Source organism: Microcaecilia unicolor, chromosome 11 (assembly GCF_901765095.1).
Source record: "Microcaecilia unicolor chromosome 11, aMicUni1.1, whole genome shotgun sequence".
In the NCBI taxonomy this organism is placed as follows: Eukaryota; Metazoa; Chordata; class Amphibia; order Gymnophiona; family Siphonopidae; genus Microcaecilia; species Microcaecilia unicolor.
Window position 1 is genome coordinate 12,225,943 of NC_044041.1, and position 26,492 is coordinate 12,252,434.

The 26,492-nt window shown below is 45.5% G+C and overlaps 1 protein-coding gene across 4 annotated transcripts in view; it reads left to right on the forward strand.

Annotated features, from left to right (window-relative positions):
• The window catches only part of EMID1 (EMI domain containing 1), a 232,448-nt gene that overhangs the window by 38,880 nt on the left and 167,076 nt on the right, over positions 1-26,492 (forward strand). For all 4 annotated transcript variants that reach the window (XM_030218123.1, XM_030218126.1, XM_030218124.1 and 1 more), the window contains exons 2-3: positions 15,060-15,173; positions 17,462-17,565. In XM_030218123.1, coding sequence (XP_030073983.1) covers positions 15,060-15,173; positions 17,462-17,565 — 218 coding nt within the window. The remainder of the gene's footprint in view (positions 1-15,059; positions 15,174-17,461; positions 17,566-26,492) is intronic.

The window sequence follows — 26,492 nt, forward strand, 5'->3', positions numbered from 1 at the left end:
ATCTCAGAAATGACCAAATACAAACCCTTTGGTCATGGGAGGAACCAGCATTCGTAGTGCACTGATCCCCCTGACATGCCAGGATACCAGCCGGGCACCCTAGGGGGCACTGCAGTGGACTTCAAAAATTACTCCCAGGTACATAGCTCCCTTACCTTGTGTGCTGAGCCCCCCAACCCCCCCTCAAAACCCACTACCCACCACTGTACACCACTACCATAGCCCTTATGGGTGAAGGGGGGCACCTAGATGTGGGTACAGTGGGTTTGTGGTGGGTTTTGGAGGGCTCACATTTACCACCACCAGTGTAACAGGTAGGGGGGGATGGGCCTGGGTCTGCCTGCCTGAAGTGCACTGCACCCACTAAAACTGCTCCAGGGACCTGCGTAATGCTGTCATGGAGCTGGGTATGACATTTGAGGCTGGCATAAAAGATTTTTTAAAATGTTTTTTGAGGGTGGGAGGGAGTTAGTGACCACTGGGGGAGTAAGGGGAGGTCATCTCCAATTCCCTCCGGTGGCCATCTGGTCATTTTGGGCACCTTTTTGTGCCTTGGTCGTAAGAAAAACAGGACCAGGTAAAGTCATCCAAGTGCTCGTCAGGGACGCCCTTTTTTTTTTTTCCATTATCGGTCAAGGACACCCATGTGTTAGGCAGGCCCAAGTCCCGCCTTCGCTACATCTCCGACATGCCCCTGTGAACTTTGTTCGTCCCCTCGCCGGGAAGCAGTTGGGGACGCCCAAAATCGGCTTTCGATTATGCCGATTTGGGCGACCCTGTGAGAAGGACGCCCATCTTCCGATTTGTGTCGAAAGATGGGCGTCCTTCTCTTTCAAAAATAAGCCTGCTAGTATCAGAAATAGATACATTAAAACAGCACAGTAAAGAATCATATAACAGAAATATGATCATTTTTACTAGAATTTGAAGTATACTGTAACGGAAGATTATGCACGAAGGGTTAATGCAGGGGGCAGAGAACTTGGGAATTAGGTTCAATTCCTACTGCAGCTCCTTATGACCCTGTGCAAGCCGCGTAACCTTCCGCTGCCCCAGGTACAAGACAGACTGTGAACCCACTAGGGACAGAGAAAGTGCCTGCATATATTTCTTTTTGTTACATTTGTACCCCGCGCTTTCCCACTCATGGCAGGCTCAATGTGGCTTACATGGGGCAATGGAGGGTTAAGTGACTTGCCCAGAGTCACAAGGAGCTGCCTGTGCCTGAAGTGGGAATCGAACTCAGTTCCTCAGTTCCCCAGGACCAAAGACCACCACCCTAACCACTAGGCCACTCCTCCACTGTTGCTACTATTTGAGATTCTACATGGAATGTTGCTATTCCACTAGCAACATTCCATGTAGAAGTCAGCCCTTGCAGATCACCAATGTGGCCACGCAGGCTTCTACAAGGAATGTTGCTAGTGAAATAGCAATATTCCATGTAGAATCTCCAGTAGTATCTATTTTATTTTTGTTACATTTGTACCCTGCGCTTTCCCACTCATGGCAGGCTCAATGCGGCTTACATGGGGCAATAGAGGGTTAAGTGACTTGCCCAGAGTCACAAGGAGCTGCCTGTGCCTGAAGTGGGAATCGAACTCAGTTCCTCAGGACCAAAGTCCACCACCCTAACCACTAGGCCACTCCTCCACTGTTGCTACTATTTGAGATTCTACATGGAATGTTGCTATTCCACTAGCAACATTCCATGTAGAAGTCAGCCCTTGCAGATCACCAATGTGGCCACGCAGGCTTCTACAAGGAATGTTGCTAGTGAAATAGCAATATTCCATGTAGAATCTCCAGTAGTATCTATTTTATTTTTGTTACATTTGTACCCTGCGCTTTCCCACTCATGGCAGGCTCAATGCGGCTTACATGGGGCAATAGAGGGTTAAGTGACTTGCCCAGAGTCACAAGGAGCTGCCTGTGCCTGAAGTGGGAATCGAACTCAGTTCCTCAGGACCAAAGTCCACCACCCTAACCACTAGGCCACTCCTCCACTGTTGCTACTATTTGAGATTCTACATGGAATGTTGCTATTCCACTAGCAACATTCCATGTAGAAGTCAGCCCTTGCAGATCACCAATGTGGCCACGCAGGCTTCTACAAGGAATGTTGCTAGTGAAATAGCAATATTCCATGTAGAATCTCCAGTAGTATCTATTTTATTTTTGTTACATTTGTACCCTGCGCTTTCCCACTCATGGCAGGCTCAATGCGGCTTACATGGGGCAATAGAGGGTTAAGTGACTTGCCCAGAGTCACAAGGAGCTGCCTGTGCCTGAAGTGGGAATCGAACTCAGTTCCTCAGGACCAAAGTCCACCACCCTAACCACTAGGCCACTCCTCCACTGTTGCTACTATTTGAGATTCTACATGGAATGTTGCTATTCCACTAGCTAGCAACATTCCATGTAGAAGTCGGCAAATCGGCCCTTGCAGATCACCAATGTGGCCGTGCAGGCTTCTACTTCTTTGAGTCTGACGTCCTGCGCTTTCCCACTCATGGCAGGCTCAATGCGGCTTACATGGGGCAATAGAGGGTTAAGTGACTTGCCCAGAGTCACAAGGAGCTGCCTGTGCCTGAAGTGGGAATCGAACTCAGTTCCTCAGGACCAAAGTCCACCACCCTAACCACTAGGCCACTCCTCCACTGTTGCTACTATTTGAGATTCTACATGGAATGTTGCTATTCCACTAGCAACATTCCATGTAGAAGTCGGCCCTTGCAGATCACCAATGTGACCGAGCAGGCTTCTGCTTCTGTGAGTCTGACGTCCTAGTGGAATAGCAACATTCCATGTAGAATCTCCAATACTAGCAACATTCCATGTAGAATCTCCAATAGTATCTATTTTATTTTTGTTACATTTGTACCCCGCGATCAATGTGGCTTACATGGGGCAATGGAGGGTTAAGTGACTTGCCCAGAGTCACAAGGAGCTGCCTGTGCCTGAAGTGGGAATCGAACTCAGTTCCTCAGTTCTCCAGGACCAAAGTCCACCACCCTAACCACTAGGCCACTATAACGTAAAACGCTTTAGTTGTACCACAGAAAAACGGTATATGTATCCCTAGACAAAAGAAACCAGACAAAAAAGTTCCAAACAAAAAAAGTTCCCGACATAAAAGTCCCTGACAAAATAGACTCCCGACAAAAGGGCCTGATGAAATAGATTTATTTTTGAATGGTATGAATTTGAAGGGTACAAAGAAGTGGAGGAGCCATAAATTACTGAGAAAGTCCAGGGCTTGTCACTTGAAAGTCCTGGCACCTGCCTACGGCTTGACTTCACTATCCACACTTGGTATCTAGTGAGAATCATAAATCTGCTTGAAAACATAATCTAGCTTGATTAAGGAGGTTTCCCTTCCCCTGAATCTGGATGTTTTGCAAGGATGTCCAAATCGAAACTTGGACGTCCCTTTCGAAAATGACCCTCCACATCAGTGACGATTTCAGTTGTAGTTTATTATATTTTTTTGTGATGTGTTATTTTTTTCTTAGGGGGTTGTTTTGTGTAGAGTCTATTTTGTCTTGGGCTGTTTTGTTGTGGGTTTTTTTGTATAGGTTTTTTTGTGAGGTTTTTTTTTGTCATGGTCTATTTTGGTTTTAGTCTCTTTTGTTGGGGATTTTTTGTCGGGGTTTTTTTTGTATGGTCTATTATGTCGGGGTGCCCCCTTGACCCTTTCCCTGTAGTCAGATATACACACTAATAAAACACACAGAGAGACACATGCATGTATAGACACACACAGAGGGGTTTCGAAATATTTCACATGTTTAAATGCTGAGATGCCCGTTATATTTCTGTGGATGTCTCAGCATCTAGTGACAGCTGGTTTTTAACACAAGCTAAAAATGCTAGCGCATCTTAGTAAAAGATCCCCCCACCCCAAGTAACTGAACAATTTACTAATGGTGGTTCTATATAGTGGTGATGTACAGCGGTACCTGTTCCCTTGGGACAGTGAACTGTAAAATCTAACCTTTGAAATCTTTTCAAAGTGATATCTCATAGTTTGATATATTATTCCTTACAAGTTAACAGAATATTTCAGTGCATATGAGGCAATTAATACGCCGCAGCAACGCACAAAAGAAAAACATGGCCTCATGGTTGCCACAAGAATTTTTTTCACCAGTCCTGGGCTGGCATAGCCCAACCTGACCTCCCTGCCCCGTCAACTTTCTTCACTGGCGCCCCCCACTCAGGGCTCCCCAGACCCGAACGACCCTCCCACCCCTCCTTTCTGACTTTATAAAAACAAATTCTTTGGGGTCTAGGGCACCCCTACCTATTACCCCTCTCTCCGTTCCCTTGTGTCTAGTAACACTCCTCCCTCCCCCTCCCCTCATGACCTGATCGGATTCTTTTTAGTCACTGGTGTCTAATGGGAACCCTCCCTCCTCCCCCCCCCCCCCCCCCCGACCTCTTGCTCAGGACCTCTCCAGGTTTGTACTGTAAACGAGACAGGAGCGATGCCCACTTGCTCCTGGTTTGGCGCAGTCATTTTTAAAATTGCGATGCCCTGCACCAGGAGGGACCAATCTGCTATATAAGGCAGTAGGTGCTTGAGAACCCCCAGTATTAAGTCAACTCCTCCTTCACTGTTTCAAAGCAGTGTTGAGTTTGGCACCTGAAAAGGTGTCTTCTATATTTCATATATTGCTTCATTGGACACAAAATGTTTATAAAGGATACCCTACGTTCATATTATGAGTGACCAGCAGAAACTTAACCAGCATGGAAAACTTTGTACCATTTAGTCTAGACTGAAAACATATAAACCACTTGTACATTTTTTGCTGATTGCAACGTAATATTTCATGTTGGTTAGAAAGACAAACTCATAATGATATGGTAGTGAAGACCATTCAGCATTTATGTTAGAGAACCTGCTATTTAAAAAAAACTGGATTGTAGGTTGTCTCTGAGGCGTGGAATTGCAGAGGGTCAAAGAAACAGAACTCGTCTCAGACCCAGAGTATGGAAAATATGAACTCAAGAACAACCAACAAGCCCTTGGTGCCATTCAGAGTTATGAATCCTGTTTCTTAATCTTGGCCATTGTTAGAATCGGTTGCCCTATGAAATCCAAAGTAACATTAGGGGGCCCTTTCACTAAGCCAAAATGGACTTGTCATCTGGCTACTGCATGGCTTTTGCAGTAATTTCATATTTGGCACACATCCGATACCAAGTGACATTTGACACACGTAAGATCAATACTGCCCGGTTATTTGTTGCATTTCTATCCCACATTTTCCCACCTATTTGCAGGCTCAATGTGGCTTACATTATGCCGTAGTGGCGATCGCCATTTCCGGAGTGAGAAATACAAAGTTCATACATGATAGAGTAGATTATAGAGTAAGTTAGAAACTTATAAAGTAAGTTAAACAATCAAATATAGAGAGTTCATTTCAGCATGAGAAGTAGAATGGTAGTGCGTTAACATTCATTAGTGATAGAGTGGTTGAAGCAATCATGTGTAGAAAAGTTCGGTATTGTCAAGTTTTGGTAGAGTTTCATTTTATAGTATACAAAGAGGCATATTTTCAAAGCACTTAGCCTTCCAAAGTTCCATAGAAACCTATGGAACTTTGGAAGGCTAAGTGCTTTGAAAATATGCCTCAAAGCCTACAAAAAGAACCCTTAATGACACAAATCACCACCCAACCCACCCAAGTATCAAAATACACCTCTTACACCACCTTCTCTAATCCCTTATACATCTTCTGCTTACTACCGATTGTATCTAAGATCCTGTCATGACTATGTCATAACAACACTCTGTAAGCCACATTGAGCCTGCAAATAGGTGGGATAATGTGGGATACAAATGCCCCACTCTACATGGTAAACCTAGTGGACCTACCGCCCAGAAACGCCACTACCTTCTCATACAGAAGTACACAGCTATGGAACGCACTACCCACAACCTTGAAAACCATGGATAATCTAACCAACTTTTGCAAATCTTTGAAGACACATCTCTTCAACAAAGCTTACAAAAAGAACCCTTAATGACTTAATCCTACCCAACCCACTCAAGGATTAAAATACACCTCTTACACCACCCTATAATCACTTACCTCTCTAATCCCTCATACATCTTCTGAATACTACTGATTGTATCTTAGATCCTGTCATGACTATGTCATAACAACACTCTGTAAGCCACATTGAGCCTGCAAATAGGTGGGATAATGTGGGATACAAATGCCCCACTCTACATGGTAAACCTAGTGGACCTACCGCCCAGAAACGCCAAAAGATCAGCCCGCAAATTCCTCAATTTGAATTTCCCCAGCTGTAAAGGACTCAAATATAAGCAGGCATACGCCACTACCTTCTCATTCAGAAGTACACAGCTATGGAACGCACTACCCACAGCCCTGAAAACCATAGACAATCTAACTAACTTTCACAAATCCTTGAAGACACATCTCTTCAACAAAGCCTACAAAATGAACAATTAATGACACAAATCACCACCCAACTCATTCAAGTATCAAAAATACACCTCCTACACCACCCTATAATCACTTACCTCTCTAATCCCTCATACATCTTCTGAATACTACCGATTGTTTCTTAGATCCTGTCATCACTATGTCATAACAACACTCTGTAAGCCACATTGAGCCTGCAAATAGGTGGGATAATGTGGGATACAAATGCCCCACTCTACATGGTAAACCTAGTGGACCTACTGCCCAGAAACGCCAAAAGATCAGCCCGCAAATTCCTCAATTTGAACTTCCCCAGCTATAAAGGACTCAAATATAAGCAGGCATACGCCACTACCTTCTCATACAGAAGTACACAGCTATGGAACGCACTACCCACAGCCCTGAAAACCATAGACAATCTAACTAACTTTCGCAAATCCTTGAAGACACATCTCTTCAACAAAGCCTACAAAATGAACAATTAATGACACAAATCACCACCCAACTCATTCAAGTATCAAAAATACACCTCCTACACCACCCTATAATCACTTACCTCTCTAATCCCTCATACATCTTCTGAATACTACCGATTGTATCTTAGATCCTGTCATGACTATGTCATAACAACACTCTGTAAGCCACATTGAGCCTGCAAATAGGTGGGAAAATGTGGGGTACAAATGCAATAAATAATAAGAAATAATAGTATTTAGGATGGATCTTTGTGGTATGCCTTTTTGAACAGGTTGGTTTTCAGTAGTTTTCGGAAGATTGTTAAGTCGTGCATTGTTTTTATGACATTTGGCAGTGCGTTCCATATTTGCGTGCTTACGTAGGACAAGCTAGATGCATATGTTGATTTGTATTTAAGTCCTTTGCAACTGGGATAGTGGAGATTCAGGAATGTGCGTGCTGACCGCATGAGACTTTACTGCTAGGTCAATGGTTGGCGGCAAGGCCTCAGACCCAAAATGGACATGCGCCAATTTTGATTTTGCTGCATGTCCATTTTCGGCAAAAATGTTAAAAAGGCATTTTTTTTTACAGGTGTGCTGAAAAATGATTCTGTCAGTGCCCAAAACATGCATCTACACTACCGCAGGCCATTTGTAAAAAGGACCCCTGAGTTTGCACGGCAGTAATTGATTGTATTCAAACTCTGTGCTCTCATATTGCAGATTTTGCATGGTCTCGCCCCTGACTATATGTTGCCCCTTGTTACTTTGCCTTCGCGCAATTCAGTCTTGGGTGCGAGAGACTACCCACGTCTCATTACATATGTGGCCATTTCATACATTGAAATTAGTAAAATATAACAAGCGAAATGGAAATGATTGATAACACCAGCGGGCTTGGGATTTGAGAGAGCATACAGCTACAAGAGATCCAATAGCTTGGTTTTCAACGTTTATCTGATGCATTCACTTTACCATTGTGGCTTGTTAAAAATAAATCTAAATAACAATCTGAAGCTTGTAGAGTATCACTTTGTTTACTAACCAATCAGAAAGTACAAGATTTCTACCATTGACGATGTACTAGAGTTGTCTAAGGAGGAAAAGCCTCCAATAAACGTTGGGACACTCCGTTGGTAATATAATAATCAACTTAAGGGAGGCCAACACTTTCATCAGCGGCTGAAAAACCTCCTGCTTTCATTACTACTAACTCTTCAACGAAGCTGTTAGATTAGGTATGAAAAAAGACTTATCTTTTCAGTCACCCAGTAGTCTGCTGAGACTCTAACCACTGCCCACGGCCCGACTTTGGCCAAGGTTTCGTCTCCTGCTTCAGGGTCCGTCCCTGAACGGAGTGTCCCAACGTTTTTTTAAGGCTTTTCCTCCTTAGATAACCCTAGTACATCGTCAACAATGGTAGATATCTTCTTACTTTCTAATTGGTTGTTAAAAATAAGGCAGGGTAGTCAGGCTCTCCCTTTATTCTCGCTGTTAGGAAAAGTGTCGGAGTTTTGAGCTTCTGGGCATGAGGGCTCTGGGAACAGCAGTCTTGCCCTGGAGCAGGGCTTCCCATATTGTGTTCAGTTTTGGAGGCCGTATCTTCCTAAAGATGTAAAAAGGAAGCGGGTGCAAAGAAAGGCTACAAAAATGGTATGGGATTTGCATTGCAAACCGTACGAGAAAAGGACTTGCTGACCTGAACATGTATACCTTGGAGGAAAGGAGAAACAGGGGTGATATGATACAGACGTTCAAATATTTGAAAGGTATTAATCCGCAAACAAACCTTTTCCGGAGATGGGAAGGCAGTAGAACTAGAGGACATGAATTGAGGTTGAAGGGGGGCAGACTCAGGAGTAATGTTAGGAAGTATTTTTTTCATGGAGAGGGTGGTGGATATGTGGAATGCCCTCCCGTGGGAGGTGGTGGAGATGAAAACGGTAAAGGAATTCAAACGTGCATGGGATAAACACAAAAGAATCCTGTTTAGAAGGAATGGATCCACAGAATCTTAGCGGAGACTAGGTCGCAATGCTGGTAATTTGGAAGCGAAACCCGTGCTGGGCAGACTTCTATGGTCTATGCCCTGATCGTGACTGAATAGATGTGGGTGGGCTGGAATGTAAATTTTAAGGGGTTTCGACTTTAGGTTCAGAGCTTAGTACAAGAACAGTGCTGGGCAGACGTTTATGGTCTGTGGCCTGAGAATGGCAAGGACAAATCAAATTTGGGTATAAAGTATCACGTACCATGTAAAATATCTGTCCTGCGGACCCTACAGCCATTCAGGATTTCAGGTTATCCACAATGACTATGCATGAGTTGAATTAGCATGCTGATGCTTTTGACAGCCAGCATATGCAATGTATATCATGCATATTTTTCGTTATGCTCATATTAGCCCTCTCATCAAGTCACTTCACTGGCTTCCTATCCATTTCCGCATACAGTTCAAACTCCTCTTATTGACCTATAAGTGCATTCACTCTACAGCTCCTCAGTACCTCTCCACTCTCAACTCTCCCTACATTCCTCCCCGGGAACTCCGTTCACTGGGTAAATCTCTCTGATCTGCACCTTTCTCCTCCACCGCTAACTCCAGACTAAACCCATTTGTTCACCTTGTGAAATCATGCTTTGAAGTTCCAAGATATGAATTATATATTACTAGTAAAACATGCCCGTTTCAGGCGCAAATGAAACGGGCGCTAGCAATGCTTTCGTCCCGAACCCCCCCCCTCCTGCTCACCTCTTTGGCGTTCTGAAGGCACTGACCGCCATTGTTGCGGACCTCGTCAATGCACGCCAACGCCACCTTCAATGTGCTGAATTGTTGGTTGTGAAGTCACTGACGCCATTGCTCCGCCCTCGACGTCATCACATTTGACGCGAGGGCGGGGCCCCAACACAGTGATTTCGGTGGCTTCACCACCACAAACCCTTCGAACCGGAAGGAAGTGCCCGGAGGAACTGACAGTGACGTCAATGTCCTCAGAATGTTGAGGGTGAGTTTTATTATATAGGATATTTGGATAGGATATTTAAGTTTTATTGTAAACCATTTGAAAATATATAAAAGTGGTATAGAAGAACTGGAACAGAATTGAAATTCGCTCATGAGTAAACACAGTTGTCCTCATTCCTTTAATACAAGTTGTGACCCTCAGGACCACATTGTGATGTCAGAAATTTGATTTATTGGTCCTGGCTGGCTCACAAGTAAATATGCAAATTTCTTTTCTAACCTGTTCTCCATATTCAAAGAGGAGCATTGCCTCTCCCTGCCTCATCCCCAAGGAATACCTCCCCTCCCTCCCCATCCCCCCCCCCCCTCTCTGGCTGGAAGAAGATACAGTATTTGATCTTGGTAAAAACTGAGTCAAAGTTTCATCGTCAGGTGCTTCTGTGGGTGATAACTTTGAACCCTCATTTTTCTGTTTCCCTCGCCTCCTACTCAGGATTTTTGAATTAACACCGAGTGCTCTGAAGAATTGGTGAGATGCCTGCATTGAGAATGTTTTGCATCTAATCACTGCAGTGCTTAAAGAACATAGTAATATCCAAACAAATCTTTTCCAGAGAAGGCAAAACGGTAAAACTAGAGGACATGAATTGAGGTTGTGGGGTGGTAGACTTAGGAGTAATGTCAGAAAATTTTTTTTCATGGAGAGGCAGTGGCGTACCAAGGGAGGGGGGGCGGTGGGGGCGGTCCACCCCGGGTGCACGCTGCTGGGGGGTGCCGTGGCACGCGCCTGCTCTGAGTTCGCTGACTTCGCGCGTTCGCTGCAGCTCCCCCTGCCCTGGAACAGGTTACTTCCAGGTCAGAGGGAGCTCCAGCGAACGCGCAAAGTCAGGGAACTCTGAGCAGGCGTGCGCTGCGGCACCCCCCCCCCCCAGCGGCGTGCACCCGGGGGGGTTCCGTGCTGCATCGGGGGTGGGGTGCTGCAACCGGGGGGGGGTCCACGCTACATCGGGTGGGATGCTGCATCCGGGGGGGGGGGGGGGGCGGGCGCCGCCCCGGGTGTCCGCCCCCCTAGGAACGCCACTGTGGAGAGGGTAGTTGATGCCTGGAATACCCTCCCGAGAGGTGGAAAAAAATGGTGCCGGAATTCAAAAAGGCATGGGATGAACTACTACTTAACATTTCTAGAGCGCTACCAGGGTTGTGCAGCGCTGTACAAATTAACAAAGATGGACAGTCCCTGCTCAAAGGAGCTTACAATCTAAAGGACGAAATGTCAAGTTGGGGCAGTCTAGATTTCTTGGGTAGAGGTGAGGTGCCGAAGGCAACATTGAAGAGGTGGGCTTTAAGCAGAGATTTGAAGATGGGCAGGGAGGGGGCCTGGCGTATGGGCTCAGGGAGTTTATTCCAAGTATGGGGTGAGGCGAGGCAGAAAGGGCGGAGCCTGGAGTTGGCGGTGGTGGAGAAGGGTACCGAGAGGAGGGATTTGTCTTGAGAGCGGAGGTTACGGGTAGGAACGTAAGGGGAGATGAGGGTAGAGAGGTAAGGAGGGGCTGCAGATCGAGTGCATTTGTAGGTTAGTAGGAGAAGCTTGAACTGTATGCGGTACTTGATCGGAAGCAAGTGAAGTGACTTGAGGAGAGGGGTGATGTGAGTATATCGGTCCAGGCGGAAGATAAGACGTGCAGCAGAGTTCTGGACGCAGAGGATCTCTAATTAGAAAATGAATGGTATAAAAATCAAAACTTAAAGGGTTGCATGTGTGTTTGCACGTCGCATGGCACTTAGATGGTGACTCTGGCTGTGTAGAACGAAGGCCGGTGCTGGGCAAGCGTGTACGGTCTGGGTCCCATATACGGCAGTCCGGTTTAGGATGGGCTGGAGGGAGCTTTGATGGAAACCCCAGTAATCTGGAACCTAAGGACAGGCCTGGGTAGACTTCTACGGTCTATGTCCCAGAAATGCTAAAGAGAAACAATGATCAAGTATTTTATATCGCATTCGTTGTTGGTTTAATCATGACTTGATAATGAATGTGGCTGTTGGGCAAACTGATGGATTGTTCAGGTCTTTATCTGCCGTTACTTACTATGTTGCTATGTAAAATGCATTTCATTATATCCAGAAGCGGAGCCAGGTTGAAGGCGCGGGAGGAGCGAGAGTGGACTTCCGCCGGCACCGGCGCGCATTTTAAACGCAACACATTGAGTAAAAAATAGGCGCCAGCAGCGGCGGAAGTCCGTTTGGGGGAGCGACCGTTCCCCTGGCGCCCCCCCCCCCCAGCTACGCCACTGATTATATCCTTTCATGTGACAGTTGATTGGAACATGTCATTGGTGTTTTTTTTCCCAGTTGCCCTTTGACAAAAAAAGGAAAAGATTTGCCTAATGTTTAGTTTGGAGTTCAGAGTTCGGTAGGTTTGTTAGTCCAGGAGGAAAACTGGATTCTTTGCAGATTGTGGGGTCTTTTATTGGGACCAATATAAAACTTTTCCAAAGATAGTTGTATTTTGCAGCCACTTGGGAACCTCCTTCAGATGCCTGAATGGAAGGTCGGTAGGGTCTTGCAAGGTCATGTCCAACATCATCTTTGAAAAATGATTGTGCTGGTCCAGTAGAGAAACCAAACAGCCTGCAAAGAATTTGGGTTGAAATGGTATCCCTCACAGTGGCATCTACTCCGCACACAATTTATTTATTTGTTACATTTGTACCCCACATTTTCCCACCTGTTTGCAGGCTCAGTGTGGCTTACATGGTGCCGGAGAGGTGTTGGTAGACTCCGGAGTAAACTAATACTAGATTAAGTTATGGTAGGAAAAGGTTCATGTGGTGGGAACCACATGAAGGAGAACAAGATACAGAAGGAATTGTTTGGTGGTCATTACGAACTGTAGTGTTGTGGTGTCGCGTAGTTCAGGCATTTATGTTGGGTCGGGAGCCTTTTGAAACAGGTGAGTTTTTAGTTTTTTCCTGAATTGGAGGTGATCGTACATGGTTTTCACGGCTTTTGGTAGAGCGTTCCACAGTTGTGTGCTGATGTAGGAAAAACTGGATGCGTAAGTAGATTTGTATTTTAGTCCTTTGCAGCTTGGAAAGTTGAGGTTTAGGTAATTTCGAGATGATGCGGTTGTATTTTTGGTTGGTAGGTCGATCAAGTCTGTCATGTATCCCGGTGCTTCGCCATAGATGTTTTTGTGAACCATAGTGCAGATTTTGAAGGCAATGCGTTCTTTGATTGGGAGCCAGTGTAGTTTTTCGCGTAGGGGTGTTGTGCTTTCAAATCATGATTTTCCCGCTCCCCCCGCCGCTGTAGTCCGTGGTCTCACCTGCCTGTCTCCATGGCTCCGGGCCCCCTGCATTCAAGGCGGCAGTCACAGATCACTTCTCTTCTGGCCTTCCCTCCCTGTGTCCCGCCCTCGTCTGATGTAACTTCCGGTTTCCGCGAGGGCGAGACACAGGGAGGGAAGGCCTAAAGAGAGGCGATCTGTGACTGCCGCTTCGAATGCAGGGGGCCCGGAGCTGAGGAGGCAGGCAGGTGAGACCGGGAACTGCAGCACCGGCGGCCTGACCCCAGCACCGGGCCCCCCTTGGAGGGGGGTTCTGTTCCGGTCTCTGTTGCTATTTCTTTGAGAGTCTATCGACCTGCTCGAACCTTGCGTTCATCTGATAAAGTGTTGCTTGGTGTCTCCTCATTTTATCAAACTAGATTGACTGACTGAATATCAGTCATCTATTTTTTATAAGGAAGGTGCTAAACAGTGGAATTTTTTACCTTTTTTTAATTTTATTTTATTTTGAAATTTTTATCATTACAATATTCAATCAAACTTGAATAAAATACACAATACATGTAAAATCTTCATCATGAATAGTATTAAATAAAAAAAATATTATCAAACTATTATCGACCACAACTTCTAGGAAAATTGATCCAAGAAAAGAAATTAGATATAAGCTAATACAACAAAGCTTATTCTCAAGTAAGTTAAACCAAAGACTGCGTCTTGTTCTGTTGACTTACTCCAAGCTACTATACAGTGTTACATTCAGGACTAAATTTTCACAATTACTCCCTCTTTGCTTTTTAGAGAATCCTCAAGCTGTTTGGGTTCAAAAAACTGATATTGTTTCGTTTGATGCAGTATCCTGCAAACACAAGGAAATTTCAACTGAAAGTTTGCACCCAAGGCCACTACCCTAGGATGCAATGAAAGAAATACGTTACGTCTCTTTTGGGTTTCCCTGGATAAATCCGGGAAAACCCTTACTTTTGAACCCAAAAATGTAGAATTCAGATGTCTCAGGGACAGCCTGAGTACTGCATCTCTATCTAACTCCAAAGCAAATGTCACTAACAGGAATTTTTTACCTTTTGAGTTACGCAGTATGACTTAGCTACTTCAATTTCATAAACATTTGAAAGCATTCCTTTGTATGCAAGCTTTTTCTGATGGTTAATGATGATTGGAAGGCGGTAGAACGAGACGACATGAAATGAGATTGAAGGGGGCAGACTCAAAAAAGATGTCAGGAAGTATTTTTTCACGGAGAGGGTGGTGGATGCTTAGAATGCCCTCCCGCGGGAGGTGGTGGAGATGAAAATGGTAACAGAATTCAAACATGCGTGGGATAGGCATAAAGGAATCCTGTGCAGTAGGAATGGATCCTCAGAAGCTTAGCCAAAATTGGGTGGCGGAGCAGGTGGGGGAAGAGAGGTTGGTGGTTGGGAGGCGAGGATAGTGGAGGGCAGACTTATACGGTCTGTGCCAGAGCCAGTGATGGGAGGCGGGAAATACTGCTGGGCAGACTTATACGTTCTGTGCCCTGAAAAAGGCAGGTACAAATCAAGGTAAGGTATACACATATGAGTTTATCTTGTTGGGCAGACTGGATGGACCATGCAGGTCTTTTTCTGCCGTCATCTACTATGTTATGTTACTATGATTGTTTTAATACGTTGAAGGCTACTGACTGACTTTTTTGTGCTGTGTAAGAGTCCATTTGTCATATTGAAAGTCTGTATGTTTTTATGCTTCTTTTTATCATGTATGTAACATTGTGATCCACTAAGAGTTGTAGGATTGTGGGGAATAGAATTTTTTTTTTTTTTAAATACATAAGTGGAAGTAGAAAATACAAATAAATGGTGTACTCTGACCTCTTTCAGGAACTGGTGTTCATACACAGTGACGAGGACCACGTCCTGCCATGTCCAAAACGGCACCTATCTTCAGAGAGTGTACCAGAACTGCCGCTGGCCAATGAGCTGCACTGGAGGCAGGTGAGTACTGTCTGTCCGTTCATCCTCCATCTACCATATCAATTATGTCTCTGTGCAGCTATTTATTCATCTTCTTCTCATTTTTTTATTTTTTTTAACTTACTTTATCAGCAAACAGGAAAAAGTTACAACATATGAAGCCAAAATAAAATCATAAACATTGGGCATTCAAACACTTTACAATTCAAGAGAAAATTAATACTACACAACATTAGTAAGACTAAGGAGGCTAGGGCTTTGCAGCTTGGAGACGAGATGGCTGAGGGGAGACATGATAGAGGTATATAAAATAATGAGTGGAGTGGAACAGGTGGATGTGAAGCGTCTGTTCACGCTTTCCAAAAATACTAGGACTAGGGGGCATGTGATGAAACTACAGTGTAGTCAATTTAAAACAAATCGTAGGAAATTTTTCTTCACCCAACGCGTAATTAAACTCTGGAATTCGTTGCCGGAGAACATGGTGAAGGCGGTTAGCTTGGCAGAGTTTAAAAAGGGGTTAGACGGTTTCCTAAAGGACAAGTCCATAAACCACTACTAAATGGACATGGGAAAAATCCACAATTCCAGGAATAACATGTATAGAATGTTTGTACGTTTGGGAAGCTTGCCAGGTGCCCTTGACCTAGATTGGCCGCTGTCGTGGCCAGGATGCTGGGCTCGATGGACCCTTGGTCTTTCCCAGTGTGGCATTACTTATGTACTTATGACATGATAGAGGTATATAAAATAATGAGTGGAGTGGAACAGGTGGATGTGAAGCGTCTGTTCACACTTTCCAAAAATACTAGAACTAGGGGGCATGCGATGAAACTACTGTGTAGTAAATTTAAAACAAATCGGAGAAAATGTTTCTTCACCCAATGCATAATTAAACTCTGGAATTCGTTGCCGGAGAACGTGGTAAAGGCGGTTAGTTTGGCAGAGTTTAAAAAGGGGTTAGACTGTTTCCTAAAGGACAAGTCCATAAACCACTACTAAATGGACTTGGGAAAAATCCACAATTCCGGGAATAACATGTATAGAATGTTTGTACGTTCGGGAAGCTCGCCAGGTGCCCTTGGCCTGGATTGGCCGCTGTCGTGGACAGGATGCTGGGCTCGATGGACCCCTTGGTCTTTTCCCAGTGTGGCATTACTTATGTACTTATGTAACAATAAGAGCAGGAGTCCCAAGAGTTGCCTCCTGTTGTTTTCAGTTTTCCCTCCCCACCCCCACCCCCAACCCCCCACCTACCAGGGTCCCCGAGGCCAAGTTTTCGTACTGTTGCAATACACTTTCATAGTCTCCCACCTGTATTCCTACGTTTTTCCTATTTAAAATGTTCTTTTTTACCCTTATGAAGAGTGCTTAGTGTAACCTTAGCTTCCTCACCCTACAAACATACTTGACCCATATCCAGAAAGAATTCTCTGCAGGGATGGAAGGGGAGTTTATCCTCCATCTTGCCTGAATTCTGAGTGGCTTCACGTTTTCTTGAAGCGTGTCCCAGCCAAGCATAATTTCAATATTCTTTCAGCCCTGGTTTACTCCACGCTGGTCCCTGACTGAAGGTCAGCTGCCTCCAACACCCCCTCCCCCGAGGCATCTTGAGGGTTTGGGAACCTTTTCCTCATGGAGTAAGATTGTGAGGTCAATGCAGCCATGAGACATAATATGATGACCATATAGACGCACTTCTACCACGCGTTGGCCAAGAGGGGTCAGGACTTACTCGAGCAGTAGCCAAACATGTAATAGGCGAGTAGAGAATGGACCAAATGGACTGCGTTAGCTATTCCTTTTGCTTTCAGTAATGCTGCCTATATAGCAGTCAACCTATGGACACCCCTAGGCTTGTGCCTATTGGATAATCCGATGCCAGAGGATCCATCCTGTCCTGAAAAATCTGTCAATGCCACCGACTTCTCAGGTTCCTTGTTTCTGCTTTGTGTTTGGCACCAGAACTAACACATAGTAGATGATGACGGCAGAAAAAGACCTGCACGGTCCACCCAGTCTGCCCAACAAGATAAACTCACATGTGCCATTTTTTGTGTATACCTTACCTTGATTTGTACCTGTCCTCTTCAGGGCACAGACCGTATAAGTCTGCCCAGCACTATCCCCACCTCCCAACCACCCGCCCCGCCACCCACCACCGGCTCTGGCACAGACCGTATAAGTCCGCCCAGCACTATCCCCACCTCCCAACCACAAGCCCTGCCTCCCACCACTGGTACCAGTATGAATTCACATCATGAAGGAATAAGCTATCAAATGTAATCTTGTGGGCTTTTCTCTTACAGCTACCGAACCATTGTCAGACCAACCTACAAAGTGACCTATAAAACTGTGACAACGCTGGAGTGGAAGTGCTGTCCCGGATTCTCAGGGATCTACTGCGAAGAAGGTAGGGACGGCAGCATTCCTGTCGCTTCACGGCAATTCAATCTACTGTACTGAGCGCGCAGCTGCCAAAGTGCGCCTGGAAATCATTGGAGGGTGTAGAACAGCGGTTCCCAAACCTGGTCCTGAAGGCACCTCATCCAGTCAGTTTTTTGGGATATCCACAATGAATATTCATGAGAGACGTTTGCATGCACTGCCTCTGCTGCATGCAAATCTCTCTCATGAATATTCAGTGTGGATATCCTGAAAACCTGACTGGCTAAGGTGCTTCCAGGGAAGGACTGGTGTAGGACAACTAACTGGATCTGGCCCAGGGAACTCTGGGAGTTAAAAGATGTGGAGGCAGGCCACTTCCGGTGTGCGTAAAGGGCGGCTCATGCAGGGATTCTCAACCCAGTCCTCAGGACACAACGAGCCAGGCAAGTTTGTGTTTTCTTTTCATTTGGAAGACAACAGGTACGTACAGCTTCCCTGAACAGAGGGGCAAGTCAGGTTTTCAGGATATCCACAATGAATATGCATGAGCTAGATTTGAATCCAATGGAGGAGGTGCAAGCACATCTAGCTCATGCATATTCATTGTGGATATCCTGTGAGTCTTGAGGACCAGGTTGAGAACCACTAGGCTAGAGGAATAGACTGTTTCTTCCTAGCCTGCGAGAGGGTTTGAAGAATGAAAGCAACCCCTGACCAGTGGGGAGTGGTTTGCGTTATAAACCACAGGGCAAGTCTTGATGCCCCAGTAGAGAAATGGGTGGACATGGCCGTTGCTGTTAGTCGCCGTCATCTGCAAAGAGCTTTTCTTGTTTTGCTTTCCTACAGGTTAAGGATTCTGCAGGTTATTAAAACTGCTTTGCACAATTTTCCTGCTAATATGTTATCATTGGTATTACTTATTTAGAAGAGGCTCCCTGGGCCATGCAGCACACAGCTGACAGCTCCGAGGGGGCAATGTGAGAAGGGAAGTGGAAGGGCTGAGATCTGGAGATGGTGATGTGAGTCGGGAAGGGGAAGTGGAAAGGCTGAGAGTGGAGAGGGAGCAATGTGAGCAGGGAAGGGCTGAGACCTGAGGGGACAATGTGAGGAGGGAAGGAGGAAGGGGGAAGGGCTAAGAGCTGGAAGGGTGATGTGGAAGGGGAAGGGCGGAGACCTGAGAGGGAGCAATGTGAGGAGGGAAGGGCTGAGACCTGAGGGGGCAATGTGAGGAGGGAAGGAGGAAGGGGGAAGGGCTAAGAGCTGGAAGGGTGATGTGGAAAGGGAAGGGCGGAGACCTGAGAGGGAGCAATGTGAGGAGGGAAGGGCTGAGACCTGAGGGGGCAATGTGAGGAGGGAAGGAGGAAGGGGGAAGGGCTAAGAGCTGGAAGGGTGATGTGGAAGGGGAAGGGCGGAGACCTGAGAGGGGGCAATGTGGGGAGGAGTTAGCAATGGTGAGTGGGGAGATGCTGTAAGGTGGAGATGGGAGAGTGAGGCAATTTTGCTCTTTGCTTCCCCATTCCCACACTTCTACAAGGGTTTCTATGTTTTTACTCGTATTCTGAGGAGGCATTTGATAATTAGGTTTTATACTTTTTATTATTATGGTGAGCAGAAACTAAAATGATGAAAAAGGTGCAGGAATGAAATGGGTTTTATGTGATTTTGTTTTAAAACTCAGAAATAACAAAAACTGCATGTGTACTGCTGTATTTAGGATCTTCCGAACTGTGTTAGACACAGGGAGACCCTGAGTCCACTGATAGAGCAACGAGTGACTTAGTAAAGCCAGGCTGAAATCCTCGGTCAATTGCTGAAGTAGTGGCCCTTCAAGGGCCACACGCTCCAGCACCTCATCGTGTGTTCGCTCTGCATGTAGCACGGTAGCTCATCGGTAGGCCGATGCTCAGAACTCTGGCGCTGTAAGGAACAGCGCAGAAAGAAAACTTCCCAATGGTCAACATTAATAGTATGCAAATTATATATGCGCTGTTAGCGTTGAGCATTGGGAAGTTAAGTGGGAGGAACGAGCCTGGTGCATACGCACAAGAGTGGCTCTTGTGCGCGCACTCAGTCAGAACCAGAGGCTGGAGGTGATGATGGGGATGGTATCACCAGGCAAATATTTAGAATAGAATAGAATATGTATTTATACACCATCTTTATCCAAAAAGGGGATGTGGCCATGGGCATGGGGAGTCAGGGTTATTCCTAGAATTTAAGTGCATAAGTATTCCACACAGGGACAGACCAAAGGTCCATCAAGCCCAGCTTCCTGTTTCCAACAGTGGCCAATCCAGGTCACAAATACCTGGCAAGATCCCGAACATGTTCAATGCATTTTAAGCTGCTTATCCCAGAAATAAGCAGTGGATTTTTCCCAAATCAATTTAATAATGGTCTATGGACTTTTCCTTCAGGAAGCCATCTAGACCTTTTTTTAACCCTGCTAAGCTAACCGCCTTTACCACAGTCTCTGGCAACGAATTCCAGAGTTTAATTACACGTTGGGTGAAGAAACATTTTCTCTGATTTGTTTTAAATGTACTACTTTGTAGCTTCATCGCATGCCCCCTAGTCCTAATATTTTTGGAAAGAGTAGAATAAGGCAGATCTGTGCCTAATTTAAGCACAAAGATTTACACCCGTTCTCAGTTGGTGTGAATCCCAGCTTTAAGCGCTAGTCTATAAATGACACCCAACTCAGAGTGCCGTTTATAGGATAGTGTTTAGCGCTCATTTGGAGAATTTATTCCTACATGTTTATTTTCCAATCTCTGCCTCCGGTTATAACTTTGTGAACCTCTTGTATATGATGTCTCCGTCTTTCTATAGTACGGATTTTTTTTAGTTTAGCTATTATATTATGTCTAAAACCCAGGCGAATTCCAGTACAAAACATACACAATAAAATACAACACACAAAAACCCCACACTCCCTCCTGCTTTGTATAATATTTCTTGCTGCCAAACCACATCCCTTACTCACAATCAAACACTGGCAATAATTGAGTTTTCAAAAGTTTTATAAACTGTGCAGGACCTCAACGCAATCGTAAGATTCCTGGCAGTGCATGCAGCACAAGTTTGCTCTGCCACCAAGAAAGCAGTTGTCCACACCCTGAATGGACAGCTTCAAAGTTGTCTCTGATCTTAATTGTCTGCCTGATGAATCAATGACAAAACTCTGAATTCCACCCTACTTTCTAGTGGCAACCTGTGCAGTTGTTTCAGCACGGCTGTAATAGGTGAATATTTAGAAACTCCCATCACCAGACATAAGGCATTACAGGAATCCACCTGGAGGAGTAGCCTAGTAGTTAGTGCAGTGGACTTTAATCCTGGGGAACTAAGTTTGATTCCCACTGCAGCTCCTTGTGATTCTGGGCAAGTCACTTAACCCTCCATTGCCCCTGGTACAAAATAAGTACCTGAATATACGTAAACCTCTTTGAATGTAGTTGCAAAAACCTCAGAAAGGCGGTATATCAAGTCCCGTTTCCCTTTCCCTATTTGAGATTCTACATGGAATGTTGCTATTCCACTAGCAACATTCCATGCCTGCCCTTGCAAATCAGCAACGTGGCCGCACAGGCTTCTGTGAGTCTGAGGTCCTGCACATATGTGCAGGATGTCAGACTCCCAGAAACAGAAGCCTGTGTGGCCGTGTTGCTGATCTGCTGATCTGCAAGGGCAGGCTTCTACAGGGCATGTTGCCAGTGGAGGAGCAGCCTAGTGGTTAGCGCAGCGGACTCTGATTCTGGGGAACTGGGTTCAATTCCCACTGCAGCTTCTTGTGACTGTGGGCAAGTCACTTAACCCTCCATTGCCCCAGGTACAAAATAAGTACCTGAATATATGTAAACTGCTTTGAAAGTAGTTGCAAAAACCTCAGAAAGGCAGTATATCAAGTCCCATTTCCCTTTCCCTTATGACATCACAATATCAGAAGTGTATTGGGCAATCAAGCCATTGTGACATCACTGATGAGGTTGGCTCTTATTGGTGGAATGAGTGAAGGAGTAGCCTAGTGGTTAGTGCAGTAGACTTTGATCCTGGGGAACTGAGTTCGATTCCCACTGCAGCTCCTTGTGACTCTGGGCAACTCACTGAACCCTCCATTGCCCCTGGTACAAAATAAGTACCTGAATATATGTAAACCGCTTTGAATATAGTTGCAAAAACCACAGAAAGGCAGTATGTCAAGTCCCATTTCCCTTTCCCTTACTCTGCACTATACTCTTAAAAAATCTTAACCTGTTCCGGGGCAGAGGGAGCATGAAAACGAAGAGCCGACAGGTGCGCGGCACCCCCCCAGTGGCGTGCACCCGGGGTGGACCGCCCCCCCCCCCTTGGTACGCCACTGGGCTACAGTCCTAGGTCTCACCACCCCAGATTGCAACATCTGGTCCACGGAAAATTAGAGGTTGTTAAAGCTGCACCTGTGCAGTCCAGCCATGTGCTTCATGCTATGACCTGGGCTTTGATTTCAGACATCTGCTTTCAGGCTTTCCCTGGTGAGCTGAAGGAAGGACATCCCATCCTGTTGGGCAACCACTGAGCTGTGTAAGGAGTCCCTTCCCATTCTAATGCTGGCTGCACTCTTAACACCAGCCAGCTGCAAGCTTCAGGATGCAGGAAACAAAAATTGGAATGGATAATAAAAGCAATTTTCAGAGTCTTTGCTGGCTCTAAAGACTGGCAGTGGTGAGGTAACTGCTCAGCTGCCTGATTTCTCTTTCAAAGGTTCACATCTCATCGCTTAACTGACGGAGGGGGGGGGGGGGGACAGGGGAGCATGACAGGACTGGGAAAGCAATGTTGTTAGGAAGGACAGGGCGAGTGGAATGCAGTCAGCCCTTGAAGAACTGGTGCAACCCCTGATACCCTTCGGCTGAACCAGAGGAACCTGCTTTCTGCCGTATCTCAAAAAAGATATAGTGGAATTAGAAAAGGTTCAAAGAAGAGCAACCAAAATGACAAAGGGGATAGAATTCCTCTCATAAGAGGAAAGGCTAAACAGGTTAGGGCTCTTCGGCTTGGAAAAGAGGCAGCTGAGGGGAGATATGATTGAGGTGTAGAAGTGAAACGATTTTTTACTCTTTCAAAAAGTACAAAGACCAGGGGACACTGAATGAAATTACATGGAAATACTTTTAAAACAAAGAGCAGGAAATACTTTTTCACTCAAGAAATAGTTAAGCTGTGGAACTCGTTGTCGGAGAATGCGGTAACAGCAGTTAGCGTATCTGGGTTTAAAAAAGGTTTGGACAAGTTCTTGGAGGAAAAGTGCATAGCCTGTTATTGAGATAGACATGGGGAAGCCACCGCTTTCCCTGGGATCGGTAGCATGGAATGTTGCTACTATTTGGGGTTCCAGAATCTTGTTACTCTTTAGGATTCTGGAATCTTGCTTTTCTTTGGGGTTCTACATGGAATGTTGCCACTATTTGGGTTCCTGCCAGGTACTTGTGACCTGGATTGGCCACTGTTGGAAGCAGGATACTGGACTAGATGGACCATTGGTCTGACTCAGTATGTTTATTCTTATGTTCTTATCCCTGCCTGTAGCCTCCTCACCAGTTTCTAATATGCAGAAACAAAATCCAGGGCTTCATTTCTAGGGAGTGATGCAGAAAGGTTCATCGTAGAGATGTGTGTGGATGTCAGAGCACCTGGCTATCTGAAAGCTACATTAATTCAAATTTTATGCATGGAAAATTTGCAGCCCATAATGGAGAAAGCATGCCAGATGCATGTGATCAAAGATTTTGCAGTAAGTGTGGTTTCTTGTGCGTATATCCATTGGCAGTGGCGTCGCGGGGGCGGCTGCCACCCGGGGCGGATCGCTGCTGCACCCCCCACCCCCCCCCCCCGGTGCAGACCAACACGACACCCCCCACCGGCGTGGACCAAAGAAGAAATCGCTTCGTCGGCCCTTCCCTCACTCACTGTGTCCCGCCCTCTGATGTAACTTCCTATTTCCTCAAGGGCGGGACACAGTGAGTGAGGGAAGGGCCGACGAAGCGATTTCTTCATTACAGCAGCGCTGCAGATGGATGGAGCTCGTAGGCAGGTGGGGACAGTGTCGGGGGGGAGGCGCTGCGCTGGGGGGTGGACGGATGCACCCCCCCACCCGTTGACCGCCCCCACTGCCCCGCCCTTGCTACGCCACTGTCCATTGGCACCTGTTCTTTTACTCCTAAATATGAACCTTGCAAATATTTCTTGCACAGGAAAGTTTTGTGAGGCTCATATTTAGGAGCAAAAGAACAGGCACCAATGGTGGGCTCTTCCTTTTGGTTTATGATTTATGGTTTACTGAAAATCTCATATACTGTCCTTCCTGAGAGTTACAAGAAAATCACATCAAGGAAAAGAATGTCAATGATTAAGGGCCTCTTTTATCAAACCACACTAGTGATTCCTGGCACGGCAAAGTCGACAAAGCCCATTCACTTGAATATGCTTCGTCTGTATTACCTTGTGGGAATTGCTAGTTCGGTTTGGTAAGGGAAGCCCTAGATGAGTAAAAAGTCAACAGATGACAATAAATCTTCACTTTCCCAGTTGTAAAGGTCTAAAATATAGATTAATACATGCATCCAGCTTTTCATACTTGAGTTCGCAAATGTGGAACACTTTACCACTTGACCTGAAAATAATTCACAACCTAATTAATTTCCGTAAGGCACTGAAGACATATCTCTTTAATATGACATACCATAATGACTCATAATTGGAACCGTAATTCACCATCATTTATTTAATAATCGGATAATTTTCTCCCTATATCGTATTGTCTAATTTCATTATGTAATCCACGTTCAATATGTGATACCAATTGTATGTAATCCATGTTAAATATGTGTTACCTGACTGTTCATTGTATCATCCATGTTCTATATGTATTACCAATTGTATCTGTATTCTGAAATGGCATAAGTCATGACGGAAAAATTGTAAGCTACATTGAGCGTGCAAATAGGTGGGAAAATGTGGGATACAAATGCAACAAATAAATAAAATAAATAAATAAATAAATAAAGAGAAAACAAAACCCCAGGACATAGAGTCAAATTAAATTTACCCATCCAATCCAGTCAGGTCAGTGAATTCACACCACGTCTTCATCGTTCGTCGTTGCATCTCCAAATGCTTTCTGAAACAAATATGTTTCCAATGCAATGCGAAACTTGGGATATGAAAGTTCAAGCCGAGCACTGGAAGGAAGAGCATTCCATAGCGATGGTGCAGTGCAAAAAATGCACGACCTCTACTAGCTTCAAGCATTGCAACCCTAGGAGAAGGAATCTGCAGATGAAGATCATTAAGAAAATGAAGAATCCATGGAGGCACTTGTCTGTTTTCTCTCGTCTGCCTTGGAAACGTGCAGGCTCTTTCTTCTGGTTGCAAACGAAGACAAAAATGGGCAGTTTAAATCTCAAAAAGCATGAGATCCTCTCCGCAAACCGTGCTACACTGCCTTGGACCTGTCCACAAACATTCTTGCATTGTGAATGCATCTAAAGCTCTCTGCATTGCACAGAATGCTTACATGAGCTCATTACCATACATTTTAATACAGCAGGTGGCCATGTCTTCCATGCGAGCTAACTTGCATGCTCAACCCCCTCTGCATTCTGTGCATAGCACGCACACCCACCCACGTGGTAAACACATGGCTAAGCTTTCTGCATTGGCTCCCAGAGTAGCAGATTTTGTGCAGAAGTCGTCCCCTCCTCCCCCCCCCCCCATGAAGAATGTGACACAGGAGCGAGCAGCACTGGCAGCAAGGAGAAAGCAAAAAATTAAATGCTGGGTCCTGTGTGAAAGGAGGCAGCATCGGTCACATGGGTGACAAATAGCGAGGCTTCAGTAGCAGCATCAGCCTATGTGGCTGGAATAAGAAAGCAAGGCAGGCAGGCAGTGGGGTGGTGGTGGGAGGGGGGGCTGGTTATATCCTTAGAGAACAGGCTGGGGTGGGCAGGAAGAGAGAGTGAGCCTGGAGAGCAAAGTGGGGGTAAAGGGTGCAGACAAATCCAGCAAACTGGTGATCTCGCAGGGGCTGTGGAAAATAAGAGAATGGGGGGGGGGAGGGGAGGAGGAGGATAGCAAAAGCTAGGCTGGAGAGAGAGTGGAGGAGTGGCCTAGTGGTTAGGGTGGTGGACTTTGGTCCTGAGGAACTGAGTTTGATTCCCACTTCAGGCACAGGCAGCTCCTTGTGACTCTGGGAAAGTCACTTAACCCTCCATTGCCCCATGTAAGCTGCATTGAGCCTGCCATGAGTGGGAAAGCACAGGGTACAAATGTAACAAAAAAAAAATATGGGGGGGGGGGGGTGTGACAGAGCACAAGAGAGCTGGGTGTGGTGTATGGAAGAGAGAGACTGGTTGAGCTTAAGGAAGTCAAAATGGGAGAGATGGAGCAAGACTTGTAATGAGGGAATTGTGCATAATTCATTTTTAAATTCTGGATTTTGAGTAATCCATTTTTAAATTAGTAACAACCAAAACCAGTAATTATTTTGTGTTATGTGGACAAATAAAACAGGCAGAATGTTGTAGAATTTTAAAATATTGTGCGTAGTTTGTGATTTTGTTTGCAGGAGGGGGGCAGAATTTGTGAACCAGCACTTCCCTCCCCCCATGCTTATGGGTTTCTTTGGATTTAACAGGAGCCACTTTGTCCGTCTCTAACTATAAGCACCTGTTAGGCGTGTCTAAACACCCCTGGCTATGAATGTACTGTTTTGGGCCATTTCATAGTCTCTTTTTGCTTTTGCCAGTCTAGTGCTGTGGGAAGAGATTAGTAACCTAAGGATGTCTTTGTTCATTCTTCCCTGAGATGTGTTTAGACAGTGATGGTTCTATTCTCTAAGGAGGAAGAGACATCCTGAGCATTAGATTCTCTTGTCAGCACACGGTAAATCAGAGGATATCCCCGAAGTGGTTG